The sequence below is a fragment of the Choloepus didactylus genome, chromosome 5 (genome assembly GCF_015220235.1).
Source record: "Choloepus didactylus isolate mChoDid1 chromosome 5, mChoDid1.pri, whole genome shotgun sequence".
Classification (NCBI taxonomy): domain Eukaryota; kingdom Metazoa; phylum Chordata; class Mammalia; order Pilosa; family Megalonychidae; genus Choloepus; species Choloepus didactylus.
Window position 1 is genome coordinate 123,083,681 of NC_051311.1, and position 24,739 is coordinate 123,108,419.

The 24,739-nt window shown below is 37.9% G+C and overlaps 1 protein-coding gene across 1 annotated transcript in view; it reads right to left on the minus strand.

The window, feature by feature from the left end:
- Positions 1-20,826, minus strand: part of LOC119535423 (C-Jun-amino-terminal kinase-interacting protein 4-like) — a 50,246-nt gene extending 29,420 nt beyond the window's left edge. The window contains exons 1-2 of the mRNA XM_037837786.1: positions 20,554-20,826; positions 15,892-16,033 (exon numbers count right to left, since the gene is read on the minus strand). Of these exons, the coding sequence (XP_037693714.1) occupies positions 15,892-16,033; positions 20,554-20,826 (415 nt within the window). The remainder of the gene's footprint in view (positions 1-15,891; positions 16,034-20,553) is intronic.
- Between the last annotated feature and the right edge of the window lie 3,913 nt (positions 20,827-24,739).

A 24,739-nucleotide genomic window follows, 5' to 3' on the forward strand; every position in this document is an offset into this window, starting at 1 on the left:
AAAATATTCTTTCTAGGAACTGATGAATGCTGGATGAATAGCTGTCTTATTTGAGGATAAATTAATGATGACATGTGTCTATGAAATGCAATATATCATGTTCAGGGCAGTAAATAAACTAATATTCACTGGAAAGTGTTATATAAATTGTTTTATATATATATATATATATATATAAAACATATATGAATATATATGAATAAAGATATATGCATGTACATGTGTATATATATAGATATATATAAACATTAACATATACTGCTAGGATACCTTCAAAATTTCCTTGAAAGAAATACTTAGTAATATTTATTATTCAAATATTCTTTGATTAAATTTTCAAAGTTAGAGAAAGCTACTGATTCTTAAAAAAAAAACCCAAAAACCTCAAGCATTATATAAGCTACTATGAATGAGAGTCCACCTATTTCAAACCAAAGTAGATTTTACCGGAAAACTGAACTCTTTCATTTAATGCATTTCAGTCTCCTCTGTGATAGCCCAATAATCATCTTGTACTTTTAAAGCATTTCCTTTCAGAAAGTCTCAAAAGTTTACCTATGTTTCATTTACATGAGTTTCTACTTGTGAATTTCACTTCAGACACCTTGGGCTTGATTTCCAAAGATCGGACTGGTCTTCTTTTTCACTGAATTCGGTAGTGAAACCTTTCTTGATATTTGCTTCCGATGACATTTGGTTTATTTGTTACGTAATGGACAGATTTATTGTTCAAAAAGGTTGAAATCAGAATACTTTTCCCCTGGAATTTCCCTTTAAATTTCACTATGTGTAACTTTATAAAATTCAGAAATCATGATTTATACTCTGAAGTTGATGCTAATCTCCCTTTTAAATATAATCACATTGTTCATTTCAGTTTCCAAGAGGTACAGTTCAAATAAAATAATAACTATGAACACGAGTGAAGCCATTACCTCTCTTCCCATTTATGACTGCACACTTTTTCTGTACTTTCTTTTCCTTTTCTCCTCACTGTCCCCCCTCCCACCTCAGACATAGAATCTCTAGTAACAGATATTTCCAACTAATGTGGATTACTTCATTAATTCCTTGATTTCTGAGACAATAAGATCTGTTTCAGTGGGAAGCATTAAGCATTTCGGTAGAATGCAACCTACAGTTTGCATTGGCAAGGAGACCCTAAAAGAAGATGAGAAAAACTGAAGGAAAGCAAGCTTTGCCGAATTTGCTACTTGGTTCAGACAGTATGGTTATGTGCATACTGTGTAAAAGGATGTTTGTTAAAGCAGGATCTATTTATATATGTATTTGTTTATTCCCTAAGACAAGCTGCAGGTAAGGAGACACATAGGTTCTAGAATGTGAAGGGAAGAAACTGAGGATGGTGGGAAACCTGCAACCTTTTGTGACTCCATCAAGACTGGTTTTCTGAGGTTCTTGCTCCTCCTACTTGGTCACAGGCGATAAGAAGGAAACAATCGGTATAATTGTGAGAGATGGGACAGAAATGTCTACCCCTGACTTCTGAGATTTAAAGATAAGGAAACCAGAGTAGAACAGGATGTTTCAAAAAGGCCTGTCAGTGGGGAAAGGAAGCCAGGCTCCTAAAAGAAAATGTACTTGAGAAAAGGTAGTCTAAGCTGGTGCTTTGGTTTAAGACAAAGTTTTAAGCAATAATGAAGGAGAGAGAGGGTGAGCACAACTCTTACCTGAAGGAGGAAGCCCATCCAACAGAGCCAATCCCGCGAAGTGCTATACTTTTGGAACGATGTCTGTGGAAAACCAAAGTTTGAAGACTACTTTGGGGATGACTTTGAACCCTGATATAAAATTGGTATGTTGGTAAAAGAAAAAAGGGAGTAAGTGTATTTCAAAATATTCCTAAGGTATTAACTCAAAAATGTTGAAATAAGGAAACTTCTATTATTGTTAAAAATGGTTTCAAATCAGCTATTTTAATAATTTGGGGTTTTTTATTAAAATGGAGGAGGAAAAGTATGCTCTTCTCTATCTAAAATCAAAGTATATTGTAACTGGTTGTACTTTTTCAAACAAGCATGACAAGATAACTTTATTATTACCTGGCTATAGAGTTGCTAAACCTAGACATGTGTAACAAAAATTGAAGGAATCTGGACCCTAAACAATATCTCAATACTTAGTTTAAGTATGTGAATAATTAAGGGGCCTTTTTGTTGTTATTTTTTAGTTATTACAATTATAACGTTCAATGACTTAGAAAGGTTTGTTTTCTTTTTAAATTGTCTCTGAGAAATATATTAAAATTCTGAAAAAACTTGCCAAGCTCTGTAAATCCCATTTCTTAATTATCCCTATTATCACCATGCATCGTTTATTCAGGGGAAGGGAAGTAATTTTAATATTTGTCTAATAAAACATAATTATGTAAATTGTTTCTAAAATTAATCAGTGTTCTCTAAAACAAAATATTTTGGAAATAATTTCTTTTTTATCATTTATATACTATTCTTTGTAATTCAGATTTAACTATAATTCTTTTATTTTAAATGTATCAGAGTATTTTTTGCCTATTTGAACTATTTCTATAGATAGGAGTGGTTCTGGAGTATGTGAGAGGATTGTGAGAATGCAACCAAAGAACTTAAGCTGCTCAGGCATAATTTTTAAAAAAAGTTCAGTGAGGGGTTCTACCAGCTCTAAATATTTTTTTTAAATTTTAAAAAAATTGATGGGACTAATTTAGAGAAATTAAAATATGATAGAAATTATATAATTATATTGTCCAGGAAAAGATAGCAGAGAATAAGGATAATTTTCAGATATTTGAACTATACATCTTCAAGATTTAGGAAAGTAATACATAATTTAAAAATCAAAAGAATATAATATTTTTAAAAGAATTTTTTTCACATGTAAAAAGTCAAATTCCAAAATAGTTCTAAAATAAAACTGAATTTTCCAATAATTTAACAATAGTTAAAAAATTAGATGCTATTATGTTTTTCAAAACATTTTTATGAGAAACCAATGGAAGATTGAAGTTTACAAAGGCTTATTGATTTAATGTTATTGCTTTTTCCCCCTTTTCTCAAGTGACAGGCGTTTTCAGTTTAGAAGACTTTATAAACTAGGAGAAGTAAATACAATCCAATATAAGATCAGAAGAGCTAAGAATTTGTTCTTGAATTTACAAATTTCATTGTTCTGAAATGTTAATACTGTATGTTGGGCAATGAAAGGGAACCTTTATTTCTGCCTATGTGTTTTCTTATATAAAAAGGCAAAAGAGAGATAAAGTAACAACTGAATGAGCAATTTTCAGTATCACTTTTAAGTCCCTTTCCATAGTAAAAATTTCAATGCCTTGTAGCTAATATGGAGTATAAATAATTGAGGTCTCTTCCATTCTTCAATTAAATTTTATTTTGCCAAATTGAGTGTGAGGTGATACTGTGTGTAAATAAATGAGTTAAACAAAATTTGTGTCTTTCTCTAAAACTGACTCTAAGAGGTAGACTACACATATTGAGAACAAGAAAAAAAAATACCTATGATATAACAACTTTAAAAGAAATGTCAGATATTGAGAACTACATATGTTAAGGTAATCTAAAATATTAGAAACCCAAATCCAACTAATTCTTCATGGATGTGAAAATAGAGCTCACAACATGTAGTTAGTATAGAGTACAGAAAAAGTTACAAATGTGTATAAATATTTGGAAAATATAATTCAACCCATCTGCAGTTCTATTTTACCCATTATTTCTTGCACCAATTCCATTATAAGTCACAATTTCTTAATGACTGAATATAATGAAACAGCTTTGTATGCATCGGCAAGTTCTCTTTTAAACAACTGGATAATAAAAGGCATGTATTTTCCAAGATTGCAAGGACAAAAGAGGATGAAGGAAATATGAGTAGTCAAGGCTTGGAATTCCTTGGAGAACTCTGAGTTGTGCTGGAACAATCTTCCAGGTTAGCTATTTAACACCTTTTTCTCTTAAAGTGTGGTAGTTGAGCTCCTTGCTTCACTACCACAGACCTGTCTTGACAATGGACTGTGGTTTTGATAAGATATTGTTATTTTTTTCTCACATTCTTATCCTGTCCTCACCCACTCAAAATAACTTATTCTAGTGCAAAGGAGTAAAAATACATTATCATAAAGAACTTTGATACCATTCTCATATATATGAAAAATTAATAATTCAATTTATTTCATATATACTCATTATTCAGTATATATTATTAGTATATTAATTATTATTATTGCCAAATTACTTGTAACACCTTACAATTAATCATATTATAACCTTCATTCATTCATTAAATATTTCTTGCACGTCCACTAAAATCCTGTGCTAATTTTTGAATAAAATATAAGCAAATAGGAGACAGTTTCTGCTTTCTTCATGAAAATCATATTCTTTTGAGAGAGATATTGATAAAAAATACACAAGTGAAGGTAACATTGCAATAGCTATAGATGCCATGAAAGTGAGACATGTGATACTGTGGGAATATATACTAGTTTTGTTGGGGATTGTCTGTTGTTCTCATTCCATACTTGCCCTCTTCTGTACCTCCAGGGCTAGAAAACTGCAAACTATATTTCTCAGAAAACTTTGTCATCTGGTGTATTTGCTAATGGTAGTCATGCTTAGGAGGCTCAAATGTAAAAAGAAAGCATAGGACTTTTCTTTCCTGCTTTGGTTTGTGGCATGAGTGGCAGTGAAGTAAGAGCAGCAGACAGGTGAGGCTGAATGCATGAGATGGTCAGCTCCAGCAGCAGCAGTAGGGATTTTAGCCATCCCTGTGTGAATTTGGGCCCTTGTTTCTGCTTCATAGTGGCATCGTGGTTCCCCAGCTGCAGTTGCAATGGCAGTTCCTCCAATGGAAAGCCCAAGGAAAGCTTTTGTGGGAAAGTGATAGTTTAGCTATCAGAAATTTCAGGCTGTTCTTGCCTAAAACAATTTTTCTTACCTCTTTATCAGAGAGCCTGTGCAAAGCAGCCCTGTAGGGAGGTATATTTTAATGATTAAAAGACGGCCCATATGACTGGAGAATAGAAAGCAAAGGGAAGGAGTATTAAGAGATAAGATTGGAGAGGAAAGTAGATGATGTAATATGTAAAGAATTTCAAGTACATTCTGATGGTATGAGGAAGCCACCAAAGAATTTGAGGCATGGATCTCTTTGGTCTTTCATTTTAAAATTGGAACTTTTGTAGCTTGAACTTGGCCATCAAGTGACTGCACACACTATATGGGGACTTTTGTTCTAGATTACTTGAAATGGAGTCCTCATTCTTTGGGAAAAAGACATGATTATGTTTCTCCAATTGATCAAAAAACAGTGATGATACCAATAATAATGGCCATAGTATCATCAAAAATAGCACCTGTTTTTGAGAACTTGCTCTGTAGCAGATATTGTTATAAGCATTTAACATGTGTAATTCTCATAGCAACCTTGGTAGAAGGGTCTTATTTTTTTTCTGTTTTTATCAATGAAGATGCTGAACATTAATGTTCTTAAGTAACTTTAAGAAATCAAATTGCTAATATGGTAGAATATCATCCCATTCAATCATTAAACATTTGACTCAAAATAATTTATTCTTTTTCCTCTCCTAATTATGTCATATTTCAAAATATCTAATCCCAAATATATCTGTGTAGCTGGTTAAATATTGGGTGAGTTGATTAGAAAAGTGGGGCATTATCTTTGAACTACTAAAAGTATGATACACATAAGGTTATTGTGATATCAGCAGTGCCATCTCACCAAATACTCTTTTAGCTTCCTTTTATGGGACATACAGAGAATCAAAATTTCCTAGCCTTCTTTACAGTTGGGCTAGGGCCATATATCTATGATCTGGTGTAATGGGACTCTGACTAATTGTGAGCATATATGACACAAGCCACTTACATGCCCAGTTGTAAAACCTCTGCATGTTTATCTTCATTCTTGTCCCCATTTCTGCAATAACCTCAGAGGCCACATGCTTAAACTGATAACATCACATCATCAATCCATGAAAGACTGTGACATGAATGAGAAATACATCTTTCTTCCCCCCTTTGCTAAACCACTGAGATTTGGTAGCTTTTAAAATATGATCTCATGTTAATTACTTTGGCAGATACCACTGTCCTGGAACAAAACTCAGCTTTTGCTGTTTTAGGGTACTTTTGAGTTCTTTGGAAAGACCTAACTACAATTGCTGGCAGTCTAGTCTCAATTCTGGAATCACTCTATTGTTGAGGCAACAAAGTTGGGTCCTGGAACTTACGAGAACTGATGAGACCTCTCCTCTTCTGCTTTAAGTTAGAAAACATCCTCCTATTTCTGTGCCCTGAGAGATTCAGATGTATTCAATATCTTATCTATTTCCTCTAGTCTTCCTTTTATTCTGAGTCATATCTTCATTCAAGTCTTCGTGACCATAATGTAAACCTCTAGAGGGACGTTCCTTTGCTTCATTGTCTTGCCAACAAATGTTTCTGTCCTCATTTAATTTGGAAGAAGAAATAAGGAAGAAATAAAAAAGCAGCTGCTCAAGGACTCCTGAGATATAGGAGGCAAAGAGAGTGGTAACATATGAGTGGAGCAAAAGAACGATAGACAGACATGGAGTAGGACATTGCAGGCCTTGGTTACTTGGTTAATGAGCTTGGATTTTGTAGAAGGTAATGGGAGACACTGAAGAATTTCAAAAAAGGAAATGGTATGAAAACATTTTTTAGACAAATCTCTTATGTCATATGGTAGGATCAATTGATGGCAGAACAAACTGAAAGCAGGAAGGTCAGTTTGGTAATTATTGAAAAAGTTCAGTAAGAGATAAGAACTGAAAATCAGGCCATACCAGCAGGGATGGGAGTAGTAGATGAATGGAAATTTGTGAAATAAATTGAATAAAAATGACTTGGTGAGTGATTAGGTTAGGAAGAAAAGAGTTGAAGTTTCTGGATGAGCTTAAAGGATGGGTCATACTTCCATTAAATGGAGAAAGCAAATGCAAACAGGAGAACAGGTTTTTATGTCAGAGTGTGGATGAGTCAATTTTTGGGCATGTCGAGCCAGTCTGTGAAACCTGTAGAATATCCAAGTAGGGATACCAGTAATTAGGTGGATACAGTTCTGCAGCTTAGAAATGAGATCTGGCTGTTGGAAAAGATTTGAATGTGATGCGGTGCTTTCCCCAAACTAAATTCCAAAGTTCTGATTGCATAAGCCAGAGAGATTGGGGGAATAATTTATATGACCTATTACAAACTGAAATTTCATTTAAATATTTTTCCATCTTAAACATGTCTATGGATTTGAGATAGCTTTTGTATAGTTTCCTTTTCTCTATAGCTTAGGTAAATTTAGCGATCCAATAAATCTCCTTCCCCTTTGGCACGTTGTTGCCTGCCCTAAGTTGGGAAGCATGCATGCAATGAGTAGTGAACGGTGATTTGAAAAGAATCAGGCCTATGTTTAATTCCATGAGCTTGATTTTATTCTTTGAAACTCATTTATCCTAGCTTCAATAATAAAAAACAGTAACATCATATATGTAAATAAATCATCTACCACATTGACTTTTTATCCCTTTTCCCTTTAATGTGTAGTAGGAGAAGCCCTGGGTAGTCAATGACATTGATTAGGAATATTGAGTAGACTAAGTAGAGAGCCAAGGCTGAAGCAAATATTGCAGCCCAGATAAACAAAGGAAAGCTATTACTTCTGTTACAAAATATGAAAGCTATTACCACTGTTAGAAAATACTTGCTTGTAAGCTCCCCAAATACAGTACAGTTTCATGACAAGTTTTACATATAGCTGTTAGATAAGGCCATTTTAAAAGGCTTACAAAGATGGTTCAATACATCAGGTACAATACAACCTACATGAGGTCAGTGGACTTTGTTTCATTTATGGATGTTTCCTAAACTCATAGGCATTCAATAAACATGCTAAATTTGTTAAAGGAATCAACAAGAGAAAAACCCCATTTCTGTTCCATCAGAATTTAGCACACTGAATCTCAGTCGAAACAATTCACAGCCACTACCATCCTAACTTCTTAGCAGAGAGATTGAAGCTGATAAAGCAGCAGTAAATCTTACCACAACTGATATTTTACAGAGGAAACAAGTCCTTAAGTAAAAAGTGGTAAGAACTTAGAGCCCCTGGGATGAATGAAATTTAGCACAAGTGTTTTTGCATATTTGTTTATTCGCCACAGCATTTTAAAATTAAAAGATTTCATATCAAAATCTTAATTTGCCACTTCTCTTGAAAAATGGAAGAAATGACAATGCCAGTCTAACTTTCTTCTTTGGCAATGATCTGCTGCCCTGAGTGGTTACTGCTTTTTATGATCAAGATACATGTGCTCCAGAGGTAACGTCTTTTTTTTTTTAATTCATTTTATTGAGATATATTCACATACCATGCATTCATACAAAACAAAGTGTACATGCAATTGTTTACAGTACCATCATACAGTTGTGCATTCATCACCAAAATTAATTTTTGACATTTTCATTACCACACACACAAAAATAATAAGAATAAAAATTAAGGTGGAAAAGAACAATTAGACCAGGGAGCAATGTCCATCACCTGCTCCGGGGATGGCTGGGAGTGTGGTGCGCACCATCCCTGCTCTCTTCACTCCCTACTGCCTGTGGCCCTCCAAAGAGCCGTCCCCCAAGTGGTCAGGGGGCTGCTGCACCAGGAGGCTGGACGTCCTGAGGGCCTGCAGGGTGCAGGGAAAAGTAAAAAAGAACACTGGGTGCCTTTTTTTTTTCCCTTCCCCCATTTTTCTACTCATCCATCCACACACTGGACAAAGGGGAGTGTGGTCCATATGGCTTTCCCAATCACATTGTCACCCCTCATAAGCTACATTTTTATACAATCGTCTTCAAGATTCATGGGTTCTGGGTTGTAGTTTGATAGTTTCAGGTATTCACTGCTAGCTATTCCAATTCACTAGAACCTAAAAAGGGTTGTCTATATTGCGTGCAAGAGTGCCCACCAGAGTGACCTCTCGGCTCCTTTTGGAATCTCTCTGCCACTGAAACTTATTTCATTTCCTTTCACATCCCCCCCCCTTTTTTCTTTTTTTATTCATTTTATTGAGATATATTCACATACCATGCAGTCATACAAAACAAATCGTACATTTGATTGTTCACAGTACCATTATGTAGTTGTACATTTATTACCAAAATCAATCCCTGACACCCTCATTACCACACACACAAAAATAACCAGAATAATAATTAAAGTGAAAAGCAGCAACTAAAGTAAAAAAAGAACACTGGGCTCCCTTGTCTGTCTGTTTGTTTGTTTCCTTCCCCCACCTTTCCACTCATCCATCCACAAACTAGACAAATGGGAGTGTGATCCCTATGGCCCCCCCAATCCCACTGTCCCCCCTCATAAGCCACATTTTTATACAATTGTCCTCAAGATTCATGGGTTCTGGGTTGTAGTTTGATAGTTTCAGGTATCCACCACCAGCTACCCCAATTCTTTAGAACCTAAAAAGGGTTATCTAAAGTGTGCGTAAGAGTGCCCACCAGAGTGACCTCTTGGCTCCTTTTGGAATCTCTCTGCCACTGAAACTTATTTCATTTCCTTTCACACCCCCCCCTTTTTTCTTTTTTATTCATTTTATTGAGATATATTCACATACCATGCAGTCATACAAAACCACCAGAGTGCCCACCAGAGTGACCTCTTGGCTCCTTTTGGAATCTCTCTGCCACTGAAACTTATTTCATTTCCTTTCACATCCCCCTTTTGGTCAAGAAGATGTTCTCCATCCCATGATGCCAGGGAGTCATATTCCACGTTGCCAGGGAGATTTACTCCCCTGGGTGTCAGATCCCACGTAGGGGGAGGGCAGTGTTTTCGCCTGCCAAGTTGGCTTAGCTAGAGAGAGAGGGCCACATTTGAGCAAGAAAGAGGCATTCAGGAGGAGGCTCTTAGGCACAATTACAGGGAGGCCTAGCCTCTCCTTTGCAGCAACAGTCTTCCCAAGGGCAAGTCCTGTGGTAGAGGGCTCAGACCATCAAACCACCAGTCCCCTATGTCTATGAGCACATCAGCAACCATCGAGGTGGGGAAGTCCAACACCCTGCATTCTCCACCAGCTCAAGGAGGCTCTGCGTATTTTTTCATTGTTTTTTTTTTTAAATTAACTCTTGTTTTAAAAAATCAACTATATGAAAAAAATTTAAAAAAACACACAATAAAAAAAACATTTCAAACAAACCATAACAAAGGAGTAAGAAAAAGACAATAACCTAAGATAACTACTTTACTTCCAATATGTTCCGACTCTACCCCAAGAAAATAACCTAATATAGCAACATTTCTGTGAACTTGTTCCTACAGTACCCATCAAAAATGAACAGACCATAGTCATTCCTGGGCATTCCCAGAATGTTAAATCTACCCACGATAGCTTATCTGTTCTTGGGTTATCATTCCCTCTTCCTTAATTGCTCTCTATCACTAGTTCCCCTACATTCTACATTATAAACCATTTGTTTTACATTTTCCAATGTTCACATTAGTGGTAGCATATTTCTCTTTTTGTGCCTGGCTTATTTCACTCAGCATTATGTCTTCAAGTTTCATCCATGTTGTCATATGTTTCACGACATCGTTCCTTCTTACAGCTGTGTAGCATTCCATCATGTGTATGTACCACATTTTATTTATCCACTCATCTGTTGAAGGACATTTGGGTTGTTTCCGTCTCTTGGCAATTGTGAATAATGCTGCTATGAACATTGGTGTGCAGATATCTGTTCATGTCACTGCTTTCAGATCTTCTGGGTATATAACGGGAAGTGCAATTGCTGGATCGAAGGGTAACTCTATATTTAGTTTTCTAAGGAAGTGCCAGACTGACTTCCAGAGTGGTTGAATGATTATACAGTCCCACCAACAATGAAAAAGTGTTCCAATTTCTCCACATCCTCTCCAGCATTTGTAGTTTCCTGTTTGTTTAATGGCAGCCATTCTAATTGGTGTGAGATGGTATCTCATTGTGGTCTTTTTTTTTTTTTTTGAAATAAATTCAAAGTTATAAGAACAGTTGCAAAACCAATACTAACCCCATACACAGAATTCCATAATACCAGAGGTAACTTCTTGCCATCATCCAGTGCTTACTTATGCAGTTTTGCTCAGTGGGCTTCACTCCCTATGTTATCATCCTGGCCTCTTTAGCCATTTGATTTGCAACTTTTCCCTCAACCTTTGACACACAGGTCTCTGTTAAAAGGCAACATGACTTTAAGGTAGCAGCTTGCTACTGTTTTGATTCTTGGTTTTCAGATTAAGGCAGGGAAAGAAAGGTGTGAGTAACCTAAAATAATAGAAAATCTAAACATCACTTCTTGGTAACCAGGAACACAGTCAGAGAAACACATAGGCACACAGATGTATGGGTTCCATCTTTCAGACACACAGACCAACCCTCTTTTGAGTTGGTTTTGTCACTGTTCCCAAACATGTATATATTCTTACCACATGCTGTCACCAATGCTACTCCTTCAGCCTGGAATGTCTCTCTTCTTCCTTGTCAATCCTCCTTCCAAATCCTGCTCATTATTCCAGGCCCCCTCCTTCCATGTTAGTGTCCCTAAGCCCTGCACCCCCTCTTCCCTGCCCTCTTCCTAGTCCATATCACCTAGAACTTCTTGTCTTAAATTTTGTCATATTGTTCTCTTACTTGTCTCTTCTTCTAGAGTCTAAACTTATTACAGGCAGGGACTACATTTCTATCTCTTTTCCATTTTCCATGGTGTCTATATATTCATTCAATATACACTTATTGAGTTTCCAGGTGCCTGGAACTGTGTTACATGTTGGAGATACAAAAATGAGTGGACATTACATATATATACATATACACACACACATATACATATATATATATATATATATACACATACATATATATGGTCTCTTCACTGGAGGAGCTAATAATATATTGGACTCATGGTTTGATAACTGCCTATAAAAGTGTTGAGCACATAATGGCCCTCAATATAGGTTTGATCGATTGATGAACCAGGCTGCTTAAAAAAAAAAGGCAACAGGCTTACATGGGTATTTATACTGTCTCTGTTGTGGTTCTTTCAAAAGCAGAGCCTGGGACAAGGACTTGGTGCTGGTAGTTTATTTGGAAGGTAATACCAGGAACAAAAGTGATAAATGGGAAGAGTGAGACAGGGATGCCATGCAAAGCAATGAAGGGTACATTCATTAGTGGGTTTTTGCCATAGGGAACTGAGGCTCTATCCCACCAGGGTCCCTCTAATAAACAGGGTGGACCACATCTTCGAATTGTTAGGCCCAAAAGAACAGGGAGGCTGGGACATTTATCAATAGACTTCCATCCCCAATTGGTTGAGATGAGCCAGGGGATTTTATTTTTCTTCACTTCAGCGCTGAGTCTAGGCAGGTTCTCCCAGTATGCTTACTTCTTTGTAGCGGACTGTTCTCAGGCAGAGAAGTGGTTGGTGTGCAGGAATTCTCCATTGCTGCAGATAAACTCAGGTGGGGTTTGGAGGATATAGCCCTCTTACAACTGTCTACCTATTCATGGAATTGCAAATCATCTTTTTTTAAAGTTTTGCATGGGGAATAATAATTATTTCTGCATTCTAATTTTTAAAATCATTTTTTGTTTGCTTTCAGCGTACATCAGTTGGAATGTAAGGTGAATAACACCCTAAAGAGAGAGATATATTATTTTATATGACTGGAATTTTGGACCAATTTCTTAGAACCTAATAATAGACTGCCTGTTACTATTATTTATTATACTGAAAAGACTGCTGAATTGATTGATTAATTTCTCTCTTATGCCTGGATGACAATAGAGTTTTCAAGAGCTGCATAACACTTCTTTACAATAGTGAAGGCTCTGGAATAGGAAAAGGACCCAAGTTAAGGAAATGCTAAATTTTCATCTGGCTGGCAACCTTTATTTGACTTTGGAAAATTTTTGATCTGTGAATGAGAAAAGAGGTTTAGAAAGTCCATTTACACATTAAAATGTTTGCAAAATACTTTAATTTTTCATCCATATACCTAGCAATTTACACATATAGCAGTTTGAATCTGTTAGAATATACCAAACACCCTCCTCTTCAAAAGCTTTGAAGTGGGTTAGCAATCCAAACGCAGAAGTGGGACTGACCCAGCATGGAAGGATGGCTTCATTAGTTGATTCTATTCAGCTATTGCTACTGCTAAAGCTGAACTTAAAAGTTGAATGTACAGGAAAATGTGGGGCAGATGTAACATAACGCTTTAACTTAAGAGGAGTATTCTAAACTTCTCCTTTATACCCTCACCTTTTATTATTTTCTCATACCAACAGACAAAAGTAGAAAATGTCTAAGTGTCCCAAGAATGGAAAAAAAAGGATTATTATATTGCAAACTTCCAAATACCTAAAACCAAGATTAAATATATCCACCTGAAAAAAAAAATTATTGTAGATCTCATCAAAACAGATACTTTTTTTTTCTTTTTTTTTTGCCTAGTAGAGAAGTGTCAACCAAAAACTAATGAACTAGAGAAGACAATTTTCCTCTTTCTCCCTCTCTTCATCAATTTATCTGTATCAGGACCCAAGGTGAAAACATATGTACTGGGTTCTGGAATTAAGTGAGATAACTTTTACTCTCTTCTAAAGAGCATCAGTGTATAGTCTACTTATCTAGAGAAATGGTTCTGATCATGGAGATTCCCCTCCTTTGGTTAGTTTCCTATGCTGCTGTAACAAATTACCAAAAACTTAGTGGCTTAAAACAACAGAATTTATTGTCTTACAGTTCTGGAGGTCAGGTGTCCAAAATGGGTATTACTGGGCTAAAATAAATGTGTTCGCAGAGTTGCACTCTTACTGGAGGTTGAAGGGAGAATCTGTTTCCCTGAATTTTCCAGGTTTTAGAGGTTGCTTGCATTTCTTGGCTCATGGCCACCTTCCTCCACCTTCAAAGCCAACAGCACAGCATCTTCAAATCTTTCACTGACTCTTACCTGCTCTTCTGCCTCCCTCTTCCAATTTAAAGGAAGCTCGGGCTACATTGGACCCGCCTGGATAATCCAGGATAATCTACTTTATTTTAACTGATTAGCAAACTTAATTCCATCTGTAGCCTTAATTCCTCCTTACCATGAAGTATTAATATTCATAGGTTCAGGGGATTAGGGCATGATATCTTTGGGGGTGGCCTACCATACTCCCAAGAGTTTCTTGGAGAACTGAAGGCAACTATTCACTGCTCTGAACCCACAGGCACGCAGACCCTGAAGCATGCACGTGATTGCTACTGTGATTGGAAGAGTACTCCACTGGGCCTTATGAATAAACAGAAAAGTTGGAAATGTTGGAATACTGCATACATGAAAGTGACAAGAGATGAGAAGGACATCAGGATGAGGTATAACTTCATTCAGGCAAAATTTATAAGGATAATGTGACATATTTGTTTTGTGGCACTGACAGTTTAGTTTACCAAATATAGACTGCTTGTTATTTTTTTCTTGTCACATAATTTCTTCTGAAAGAAGTAATATATTTTAATGCATTTTAATGGTGTTTGGTGGCTGTCTGTTACTTATCTATTCAAAGATCACTGAATACCCGATACAGGATAGCCTTGGGGGTATAGAAATAAATAAAATCCAAAGCTGGCTTTCAAGTGACCCTCAAATACAAAGATAGAATTAGTCAAGGTAACTGGTTAAAATACAGGATAAGAAGAACTTCAGCATAGGTGTCAAAGGGTCTTATGGGAGTGCAGAGGAGATGAACAAGAAAGAGTCACCTAATCAGTATAGAGCAGGGTTGTTCCAGAAATCCTTGCAGAAGGAGGTGAACCAAGATTTGAGAGAAGGGGATCTGACAATGGGTGCCATATTTGCCAGAAAACATAATCAAAAAGATCTTGGCCTATCTAGGAGAAATATGCAAGCAGGACAGTGTAGTCAGGGCTAAATTTGCACATGGGGATGAAAGGGGAGAGGATAATGGTGGGGTCAATAAGGTGCAGCTCATGAAAGTCTTTGTTTGTCTAAGATTTTGGACTTTGTCATGTAAGCAATGGGGATACCAAATGGGTAAAACATTGTAGAGGAAAAATTGAAGTGGGAGCAGATAAAGAGGACTTCACTGCTACTATCACTACTACTTCCATTACAAGTTACAAATAGGATTTGAGTGTTTGCTAATAGAAAATAATTTTGAAAATTATCTCTACTTAATCCTTAAAACACTGAAATAAGTCTATGCTTATCTGTATTTTACAGAAGAGAAGACTGAGAATTAAAGAGATTAAGCAACTTTCCCCTGATACATGCTGTGATGGTTTGGAGGCTTTGTGGACACCAGAAGAGAGTGTTCTTAAAGCTAATCCATTCCTGTGAGTGTAAATCTATTTTGGGTGGGACCTTTCGATTAGGTTATCTCAGTTGAGGCATGCCCCAGATGGGTCTTAATCCTCTTACTGGAGTCCTCTATAAGATGAAATACAGAGAGAAGGACAGAGAAGCTCAGAGAGAAAGGCACAGAAGCTGAGAGAGGAAGCCACTGAAGCCATAAGCTGGAAACAACAAATCTGGAAGAAAAGGGAGAGACCAGCAGATGCCTCCGTGTGCCCTGCCATTTGACAGAGGAGTCCAGGTATCATATTGATGATGCCTTGATTTGGACATTTTCCTGATCTCAGAAATGTAAGCTTGTAAGCTAATAAATCCCCACTGTAAAAGTATCTGCATTTCAGCAACTTCAGCAAACTAAAACACATATTCTGTAAACTAGGTGGCTGGGGTTAAAGCTTATCTCAGAATCCTCTTAATAAATCCCGAAGGCAGATTTGCCTTGGAGCTCTGAAGCCAAAGCTTCAGGTTCCCTTGCTTGCATGGGCTGTTTCCAAAACCTTGGGAAATGTTGGGAGGAAGCACCATCCCAGTCAGAGTCACGAAGCATTGGTGGATGTGGTCCACCGCATCCATCAGGATTCTGGAAAATAGCAAGGGTAACTGAGATGAGCATCTACATCAATCTTTGTCCCCAAGTCAAAGGATATGAAAGAAATGATGCTCTGCTCCATATTTAGTGACCATTTGACCCCAGCCGTGTGGCCCTCTCCCCTGTGAGGACCTAACGGAACTGAATCATGCCTAACAAGGTCACAGGGCTGATGGTCTCTGAGGCATCAGTTGGGCAAGAGAACTTTGGAGGAATTATAATTGAGGCATTACCACCATGAGATAGGAAGATAAAATCAATTTCTTAAGTATTCATTAAAAAACTTTTATTCATTCATCCTAGAGGAAAGACTGTTTTGGTTTGCTAAAGCTGCCAGAAAGCTATATACCAGAAATGGGCTGGCTTTTATGATGAGGATTTATTAGTTTATAAATTTACAGTTCTAAGGCCATGAAAATGTCCCAGTTAAGGCATCAACAGGACAATACCATCTCTGAAGAAAGGCTGCTGCCATCATCTGGGGTTCCTCTGTCAGATAGCAAGGCACATGACTGGCATCTGCTAGTCCTTTGCTCTCGGGTTTTGTTGCTTTCAGATCCTGATTCCAGTGGCCTCCTCTATAAGCTTCTTCAGGTCCTCACTTAGCACCTCCAGGGCTTTTCTCTCTCTAAACACTGTCTCATTTTTTTTTCTGTCCTTTATCCTCTCACAAAGGACTCCAGTAAAAGAATTAAGACCCACCTTGGATGGGCAGTGTTCTGGTTTGCTAATGCTGCCAGAATATGAAACACCAGAAATGGACTGGCTTTTATAAAAGGGGTTTATTTGGTTACACAGTTACAGTCTTAAGACCATATAGTGTCTAGGGTAAGGCATCAACAATTGGGTACCTTCATTGGAGGATGGCCAATGGCCGGAAAACCTGTTAGCTGGGAAGGCATGTGGCTGGTGTCTGCTCTGGAGCTCTGGTTTCAAAATGGCTTTCTCCCAGGACGTTCCTCTCTAGGCTGCAGCTCTGAGATTCTTCTGTTTGTGAGCCCCTTTATAAGATTCCAGTGAACTAATCAAGGCCCATGCTGAATGGGTGGGGCCACACCTCCACAGAAACTTTCAATCAGAGGTCACACCATAACCTAAGGTATCACTCACAGTTGGCTGGGTCACATCTCCATGGAAACAACCTAATCCCAACAACCCATAAAATTGGATTAAAAGATCATGGCTTTTTCCTGGGGGACACATCTCCATGGAAACAACCTTATCAAAGGGTCCTACCCACAACAGGTCTGCACCCACAGGAATGGATTAAAAGAACATGGCCTTTTCTGGGATACATAACATCTTAAAACTAGCACACTGTGTTACCTTTCTATTTTCTTTTTAGAAAATTATTACACAACTTTTTTTTCTAGAAAGAGAGGATCAAGAAGGAGTTTTTAGGCTGCTAGGCCATCTGATCTCCTGCTTCATGCCTAACAATAAACTCTTTCTCTCTTTGAAACCCCAGTGTCTCAGGAATTAGTTATTTGAGCACATTGGGCAAAGAATCCACTGCCTTGGTCTGGTATCAATTGATTCTGGTGGGACCAAAATGTCCTAAGAAGCAAGGAGGCTTACTTCCAAAGTTCTGGGGCCCTGGGAGAACAGACTGTCCAAACGCTAAGTAGACAATGGTGAGGTTGGAGAAGGAACTCAAAGTCAAGCCTTGTCCACAATTTCCAGACCCAACTGTCATGTATATCCACAACTTCACTTGGAAGTAATCCCCAGCACAACCAACAAAAACATGCAGTATGCTCTAAGAGAAACAGAGGGTGGACTCTCATCTCCTAGACTCAAATGTGAGAATGAATGTGATGCAGACACCAATCTCCCCATGACCATCAGGAAGCCACTTAGGATGGCTCCTCCCACCTCTGACTCTGGGACTCTTTGAGTGGATGGCTCATTCAATAATTTGGTAGAGCAGAAGAAACCAACATGTTTCCTCACACTTCTATCCCCTCTCCTGTCCCAATTCTGTTTCTCTGATTGAGAAGAGAAGGTTTGAAGGGTCTTCATGGTATTGCAGGATGGATTTCAGAGATGGTGAATGGAGCTTATGACCATGACCCATCAGAATCCAATGAAGCCCCTGGTCATGTAGGAGCTTCTTGCTGCAGCTTTAGGATTATTCCCTTTAGTGTGCAATGGGACCTAGTATTTGATTCAAGTATTTTAATGTGTTCTGGAAGGCTGTCAAGACTGGAAACCCAATGTAGCTATCCAGGGTTCAAGTGTCCCAGCCTCATCTGCCTTAATCACTTTCTGGAAAAAGATATGGGCTAGCAAGACTGTGGATAAATTCCTGTGGTTTCTAAGAGGGACTGTGATTGATCACTCCATCACAGTGTCTAGAGGGACTAGATTTCTGTGCACATCCTGAAGACTGGAAATTGTCATGATGGATATATCAAGGTGGTGGAGATGTGGTTGATGGTAGAGTAAATCAGATTTTCATTTAAGTATAAGTGAAATCTATGGTCAATAAAATTTGAGAAGTTACCAAATGACTGGTCTCAGTAAGAAAGACCCAGATATTTCTATCCTTAATTATAGAGTTTTATTTATAAATAATAAGAAGGGAAAGTCCCTGAACCCTACAATGTTGGTATCTGATCACAAACAAAGAAATAACACTATAACAGTGCAAAATCAGGATTTCAGGATCTTTCAAAGTGGGAATGATCAGAGGGAAATGGAATGCTAGCACCAAATGTGAAAAGAGACCTGAGGATCTGGGCACTGACCCCCTCAAAGCTTTTCTGATCCAAACCTGGAAGCAGTGTAGTCTGCTTGGAAGTGGAGAGTTGAGTGGATAGATGACAGATTTTTGGTAATTTGACCTCTCTTTGCTCCCATTGACTGATCTGAAAAGTGTAATAGGAGTAGTTATCTTTTATTTGAGCTGGAAACTACTGATTTTTTATGCCTTCCTTAGGATAAGCACCATTTTTTATTAGTTGTCAGAATTTGGTCATGTCACTTACCCTTTCTGTGCCCAAGTTTTATCTTCAGTCAATATGAGTAATGATATTAACTGCCCTTATTTAATATTTTGTCAGAATTAGTAACTTCATGCATTTAAAGTACATGGAATTTTGTCATATGTGTAATAAATTTTCATGTAAGATTTATTATGCCCTGATAATTTACTCATGTATTTGAATAATGGTTAAACCTCTCCTGCAAAGGAAAAGCATAAGAGTCACCCCCAGAGAACCTCTTTTGTAGCTCAGATGTGGCCTCCCTCTCTAAGCCAACTCTGCAGGTGAACTCACTGCCCTCCCCTCTATGTGGGATATGACTCCCAGGGGTGTAAATCTCCCTGGCAACATGGGACATGACTCCTGGTGATGAACCTGGCCCTGGAATTGTGGGGTTCAGAAAGCCTTCTCTGACCAAAAGGGTGAAGAGAAATGAAACAAAATAAAGTTTCAGTTGCTGAGAGATTTCAAATAGAGTTGAGGAGTCATTCTGGAGGTTGTTGTGGGGCATTATATAGATATCCCTCTTCAGTTTTTAGTGTATTAGAAGAGCTAGAAGAAATACCTGACACTATTGAACTGTAATCCAATTGCCTTGATTCTTGAACATGGTTATATCACTATATAGCTTTTACAGTGTGTGTAATTGTGAAAACCTTGAGACTGAAACTCCCTTTACCCAGTGTATGGACAAATGAATAAGAAAACAAAGCCAATAAATAAAGAAATATTAGGGGAAAAGGAGGTAGATAAGAAAGAGGATCCAAGTGGATGCTATATTTAATATAAGGTACAATATCAGACCCTTCCAACAACTCCCCTAATAAAGTTATACTCATTAGGTGATTTTAGTTTCATTAATTTTCTTCTACTCTTACTACTATTGTTGATGATCTTAAATCTTCTTGCATCTTCTGCTTTAATAAAAATTGTATTAATTTTTTATTCCTATGTCGTGAGATTATTTCTTTATTTAATATTTTATAAATTAAGTCATGAGTATAGTTTACTAACAGGTTCATATTTAAGTAGATTGAACCTAACCCTATGGGCCTGTGAGTGGCAGTGTGGCATGGTGACTGAGAGGAGGATCTGTTGTTGGGTGTCCAGTTTCCAGGCCTGACTCTGTCACTGAAGCTTTAAATAACATTTCTGTGTCTCGGTTTCCTAATATGTGAAATGGGAATGATGGTAATAATTAGAAAACTTGAATGAATTTATGTGTAGAATGGTGCCTGGGATAGAGCATCAGCTCTTATTTTTATTTATAAAATTAACATTTTTAGTGTCTGTGGTAGGTGAGATTTTGTTGGGTTTTAACAAAGTTATCCACTTAAATGGAGGTATAATTCTTAGGGAGAGTGAAAAGTGGGATGCATATGAGGGCATTCCCTAATTCCACACTTCTCCCATGGGTCTTCTCTATCCCATTGCGGCAAATTTTCTGTAGCTTGTTGCCCCTGCTCATGCCACAGTGGTCTCCTATTAATGTCCCCACACATTCTTTTCTACCCTTTCTCCTACTTTTTCAGAGCTGCAAATCCTGGATTCTGCAGTTTCCACCATAGCCCTGGAGAGGGCGACTCTGAGAGAGTGCCGGCTGGCAGCCAGGATGGTTGACCCTTCTGCTGATGTCTGGTCAGAGGCAAGGAGGGTGGGTACCAGCGTGTGAAAGCCGTGGAGGTGTAATGGGCAGGTAGATGCTCGCTCTGCTTCCAGGGATCCTCCTCCAGGACCTACCAGGCCTGGGTGGGTGGTGTAGCAGGAGCAGGGGGAACTCTCTGGAGTTGCTGCCATGGTGGGTGTGGGGCAGTAGGGGAGCAGTTTTTTGGATCAGACAGGCATGAGCACCAATCGACTATTATAAGTCCTGGTGTTCCCTGAAGAGAAATGGTTATGAGTGAATGCAAGAGTTAAATGTGCATTCAATGAAATGTTGAAAATGAAATTTGGATACCATTTGTGGGGGGCATCAGATGGGATGGGATGGGGTGGAGAGAGAAGCATAGAGCAGAGTGTAAGAAAGAAGAGAGGAGAGGCAGGCCAAGTCCTCTGGTGATGTGTCCCATGGTGATGTCCTATTGTTTTGGTGCTGAAAGTGGTCTGAAATTGTCCACCTGTTGGCTTTTCTTGGTGGCCTAAGGACGTTTGCTTGGAATTTCAGTTTGTACATCTATAAATGTCCAGATAGCTTTTTGGGAGACTTAAGTCAGGAGAAATATAACACCCTATAAGTTACCTGGACATACAGTGAAAAGTTATTTTGAACATGAAGTTGACAAATTATTTTTCTGATAGAGAAAACAACCATTTGTTAATCATTTTTTTTGCAGAGTAGAATAAAGTCTCCTGTACCATGGATTTTTCTTTTTCTTTAATATATGTATGTATCAGACACTGCTCTAAATGCTCTAAATTAATATATTAATTCATTCAATTTCCAATATATATTCCAATTTCACAGTTAAGTATATTGAGGTGCAGAGACCTTGAATAACTTACATGAGACTGCATAGCAAGTAGATGGTACATCTAAGATTCACACTCAGGTGTTGTCCTAGAGCCCTCACCCTTTGGCGTCTCAAAATAAGGCCCCCCACTGGGAGGTTGGAAAGACATGGGAGACTAACAACAGGGTGTTCTTCAGCCTTTTAACACGAAGTTGAGAGAACATATTCTGGAATTTTAAAGTGGGTAATTTTCTAGCCCTTTCAGTCTTTCAGTTGCAAGAAAAGTATAGAGGAATCCTTTTTCACTGATGGGTACCACTTGAAAGTAAAGTATGTTAAAAATGAGGCTACAGTAGAAAAATTGTAAAGATATACACACTGGGTTGTCTTCTTTTTTTTTTTTTTTTTTTAATCTTCATTTTATTGAGATATATTCACATACCACGCAGTCATACAAAACAAATCGTACTTTCAATTGTTTACAGTAACATTACATAGTGGTACATTCATCACCCAAATCAATCCCTGACACCTTCATTAGCACACACACAAAAATAACAAGAATAATAATTAGAGTGAAAAAGAGCAATTGAAGTAAAAAAGAACACTGGGTACCTTTGTCTGTTTGTTTCCTTCCCCTATTTTTCTACTCATCCATCCATAAACTAGACGAAGTGGAGTGTGGTCCTTATGGCTTTCCCAATCCCACTGTCACCCCTCATAAACTACATTTTTATACAACTGTCTTCGAGATTCATGGGTTCTGGGTTGCAGTTTGATAGTTTCAGGTATCCACCACCAGCTACCCCAATTCTTTAGAACCTAAAAAGGGTTGTCTAAAGTGTGCATAAGAGTGCCCACCAGAGTGACTTCTCGGCTCCTTTTGGAATCTCTCTGTCACTGAAGCTTATTTCATTTCCTTTCACATCCCCCTTTTGGTCAGGAAGATGTTCTCCGTCCCACAATGCCAGGTCTACATTCCTCCCCGGGAGTCATATTCCACGTTGCCAGGGAGATTCACTCCCCTGGGTGTCTGATCCCACGTAGGGGGGAGGGCAGTGATTTCACCTTTCAAGTTGGCTTAGCCAGAGAGAGAGGGCCACATCTGAGCAACAAAGACGCATTCAGGAGGAGGCTCTTAGGCACAACCATAGGGAGGCCTAGCCTCTCCTTTGCAGCAACCATCTTCCCAAGGGTAAAACCTGTGGTAGAGGGCTCAACCCATCAAACCTCCAGTCCTCTATGTCTGTGGTCATGTTAGCAACCATGGAGGTGGGGTAGGCGAATACCCCTGCATTCTCCACAGGCTCCTCAAGGGGGCACTACATCTTTTTTTTTCCTTGTTTTTCTTTTTCTTTTTTTTTTTTTTTTTAACTTTCCCTTCTTTTTTAAATCAACTGTATGAAAAAAAAGTTAAAAAGAAAACAAACATACAATAAAAGAACATTTCAAAGAGACCATAACAAGGGAGTAAGAAAAAGACAACTAACCTAAGATAACTGCTTAACTTCCAACATGTTCCTACTTTACCCCAAGAAAGTTACCTAATATAGCAACATTTCTGTGAACTTGCTCCTACTATATCCATCAGAAATTAACAGACCATAGTCATTCCTGGGCATCCCCAGAACATTAAATAGCTTATCTGTTCTTCTTGGATTATTGTTCCCCCTTCCTTAATTGCTCTCTATTGCTAGTTCCCCTACATTCTACATTATAAACCATTTGTTTTACATTTTTCAAAGTTCACATTAGTGGTAGCATATAATATTTGTCTTTTTGTGCCTGGCTTATTTCGCTCAGCATTATGTCTTCAAGGTTCATCCATGTTGTCATATGTTTCACGAGATCGTTCCTTCTTACTGCCGCGTAGTATTCCATCGTGTGTATATACCACATTTTATTTATCCACTCATCTGTTGAAGGACATTTGGGTTGTTTCCATCTCTTGGCAATTGTGAATAATGCTGCTATGAACATTGGCGTGCAGATATCTGTTCGTGTCACTGCTTTCCGATCTTCCGGGTATATACCGAGAAGTGCAATCGCTGGATCGAATGGTAACTCTATATCTAGTTTTCTAAGGAACTGCCAGACTGACTTCCAGAGTGGCTGAACCATTATACAGTCCCACCAACAATGAATAAGAGTTCCAATTTCTCCACATCCCCTCCAGCATTTGTAGTTTCCTGTTTGTTTGATGGCAGCCATTCTAACCGGTGTTAGATGGTATCTCATTGTGGTCTTAATTTGCATCTCTCTAATAGCTAGTGAAACTGAACATTTCTTCATGTGTTTCTTGGCCATTTGTATTTCCTCTTCAGAGAACTGTCTTTTCATATCTTTTGCCCATTTTATAATTGGGCCGACTGTACTATTGTCATTGAGTTGTAGGATTTCTTTATATATGCAAGATATCAGTCTTTTGTCAGATACATGGTTTCCAAAATTTTTTCCCATTGAGTTGGCTGCCTCTTTACCTTTTTGAGAAATTCCTTTGAGGTGCAGAAACTTCTAAGCTTGAGGAGTTCCCATTTATCTATTTTCTCTTTTGTTGCTTGTGCTTTGGGTGTAAAGTCTAGGAAGTGGCCGCCTAATACAAGGTCTTGAAGATGTTTTCCTACATTATCTTCTAGGAGTTTTATGGTACTTTCTTTTATATTGAGATCTTTGGTCCATTTTGAGTTAATTTTTGTGTAGGGTGTGAGGTAGGGGTCCTCTTTCATTCTTTTGAATATGGATATCCAACTCTCCCAGCCCCATTTATTGAAAAGACCATTATGACTCAGTTCAGTGACCTTGGGGGCCTTATCAAAGATCAGTCGGCCATAGATCTAAGGGTCTATCTCCGAATTCTCAATTCAATTCCATTGATCTATATGTCTATCTTTGTGCCAGTACCATGCTGTTTTGGCAACTGTGGCTTTATAATAAGCTTCAAAGTCAGGGAGTGTAAGTCCTCCCACTTCGTTTTTCTTTTTTAGAGTGTCTTTAGCAATTCGAGGCATCTTCCCTTTCCAAATAAATTTGATAACTAGCTTTTCCAAGTCTGCAAAGTAGGTTGTTGGAATTTTGATTGGGATTGCATTGAATCTGTAGATGAGTTTGGGTAGAATTGACATCTTAATGACATTTAGTCTTCCTATCCATGAACATGGAATATTTTTCCATCTTTTAAGGTCCCCTTCTATTTCTTTTAGTAGAGTTATGTAGTTTTCTTTGTATAGGTCTTTTACATCTTTGGTTAAGTTTATTCCTAG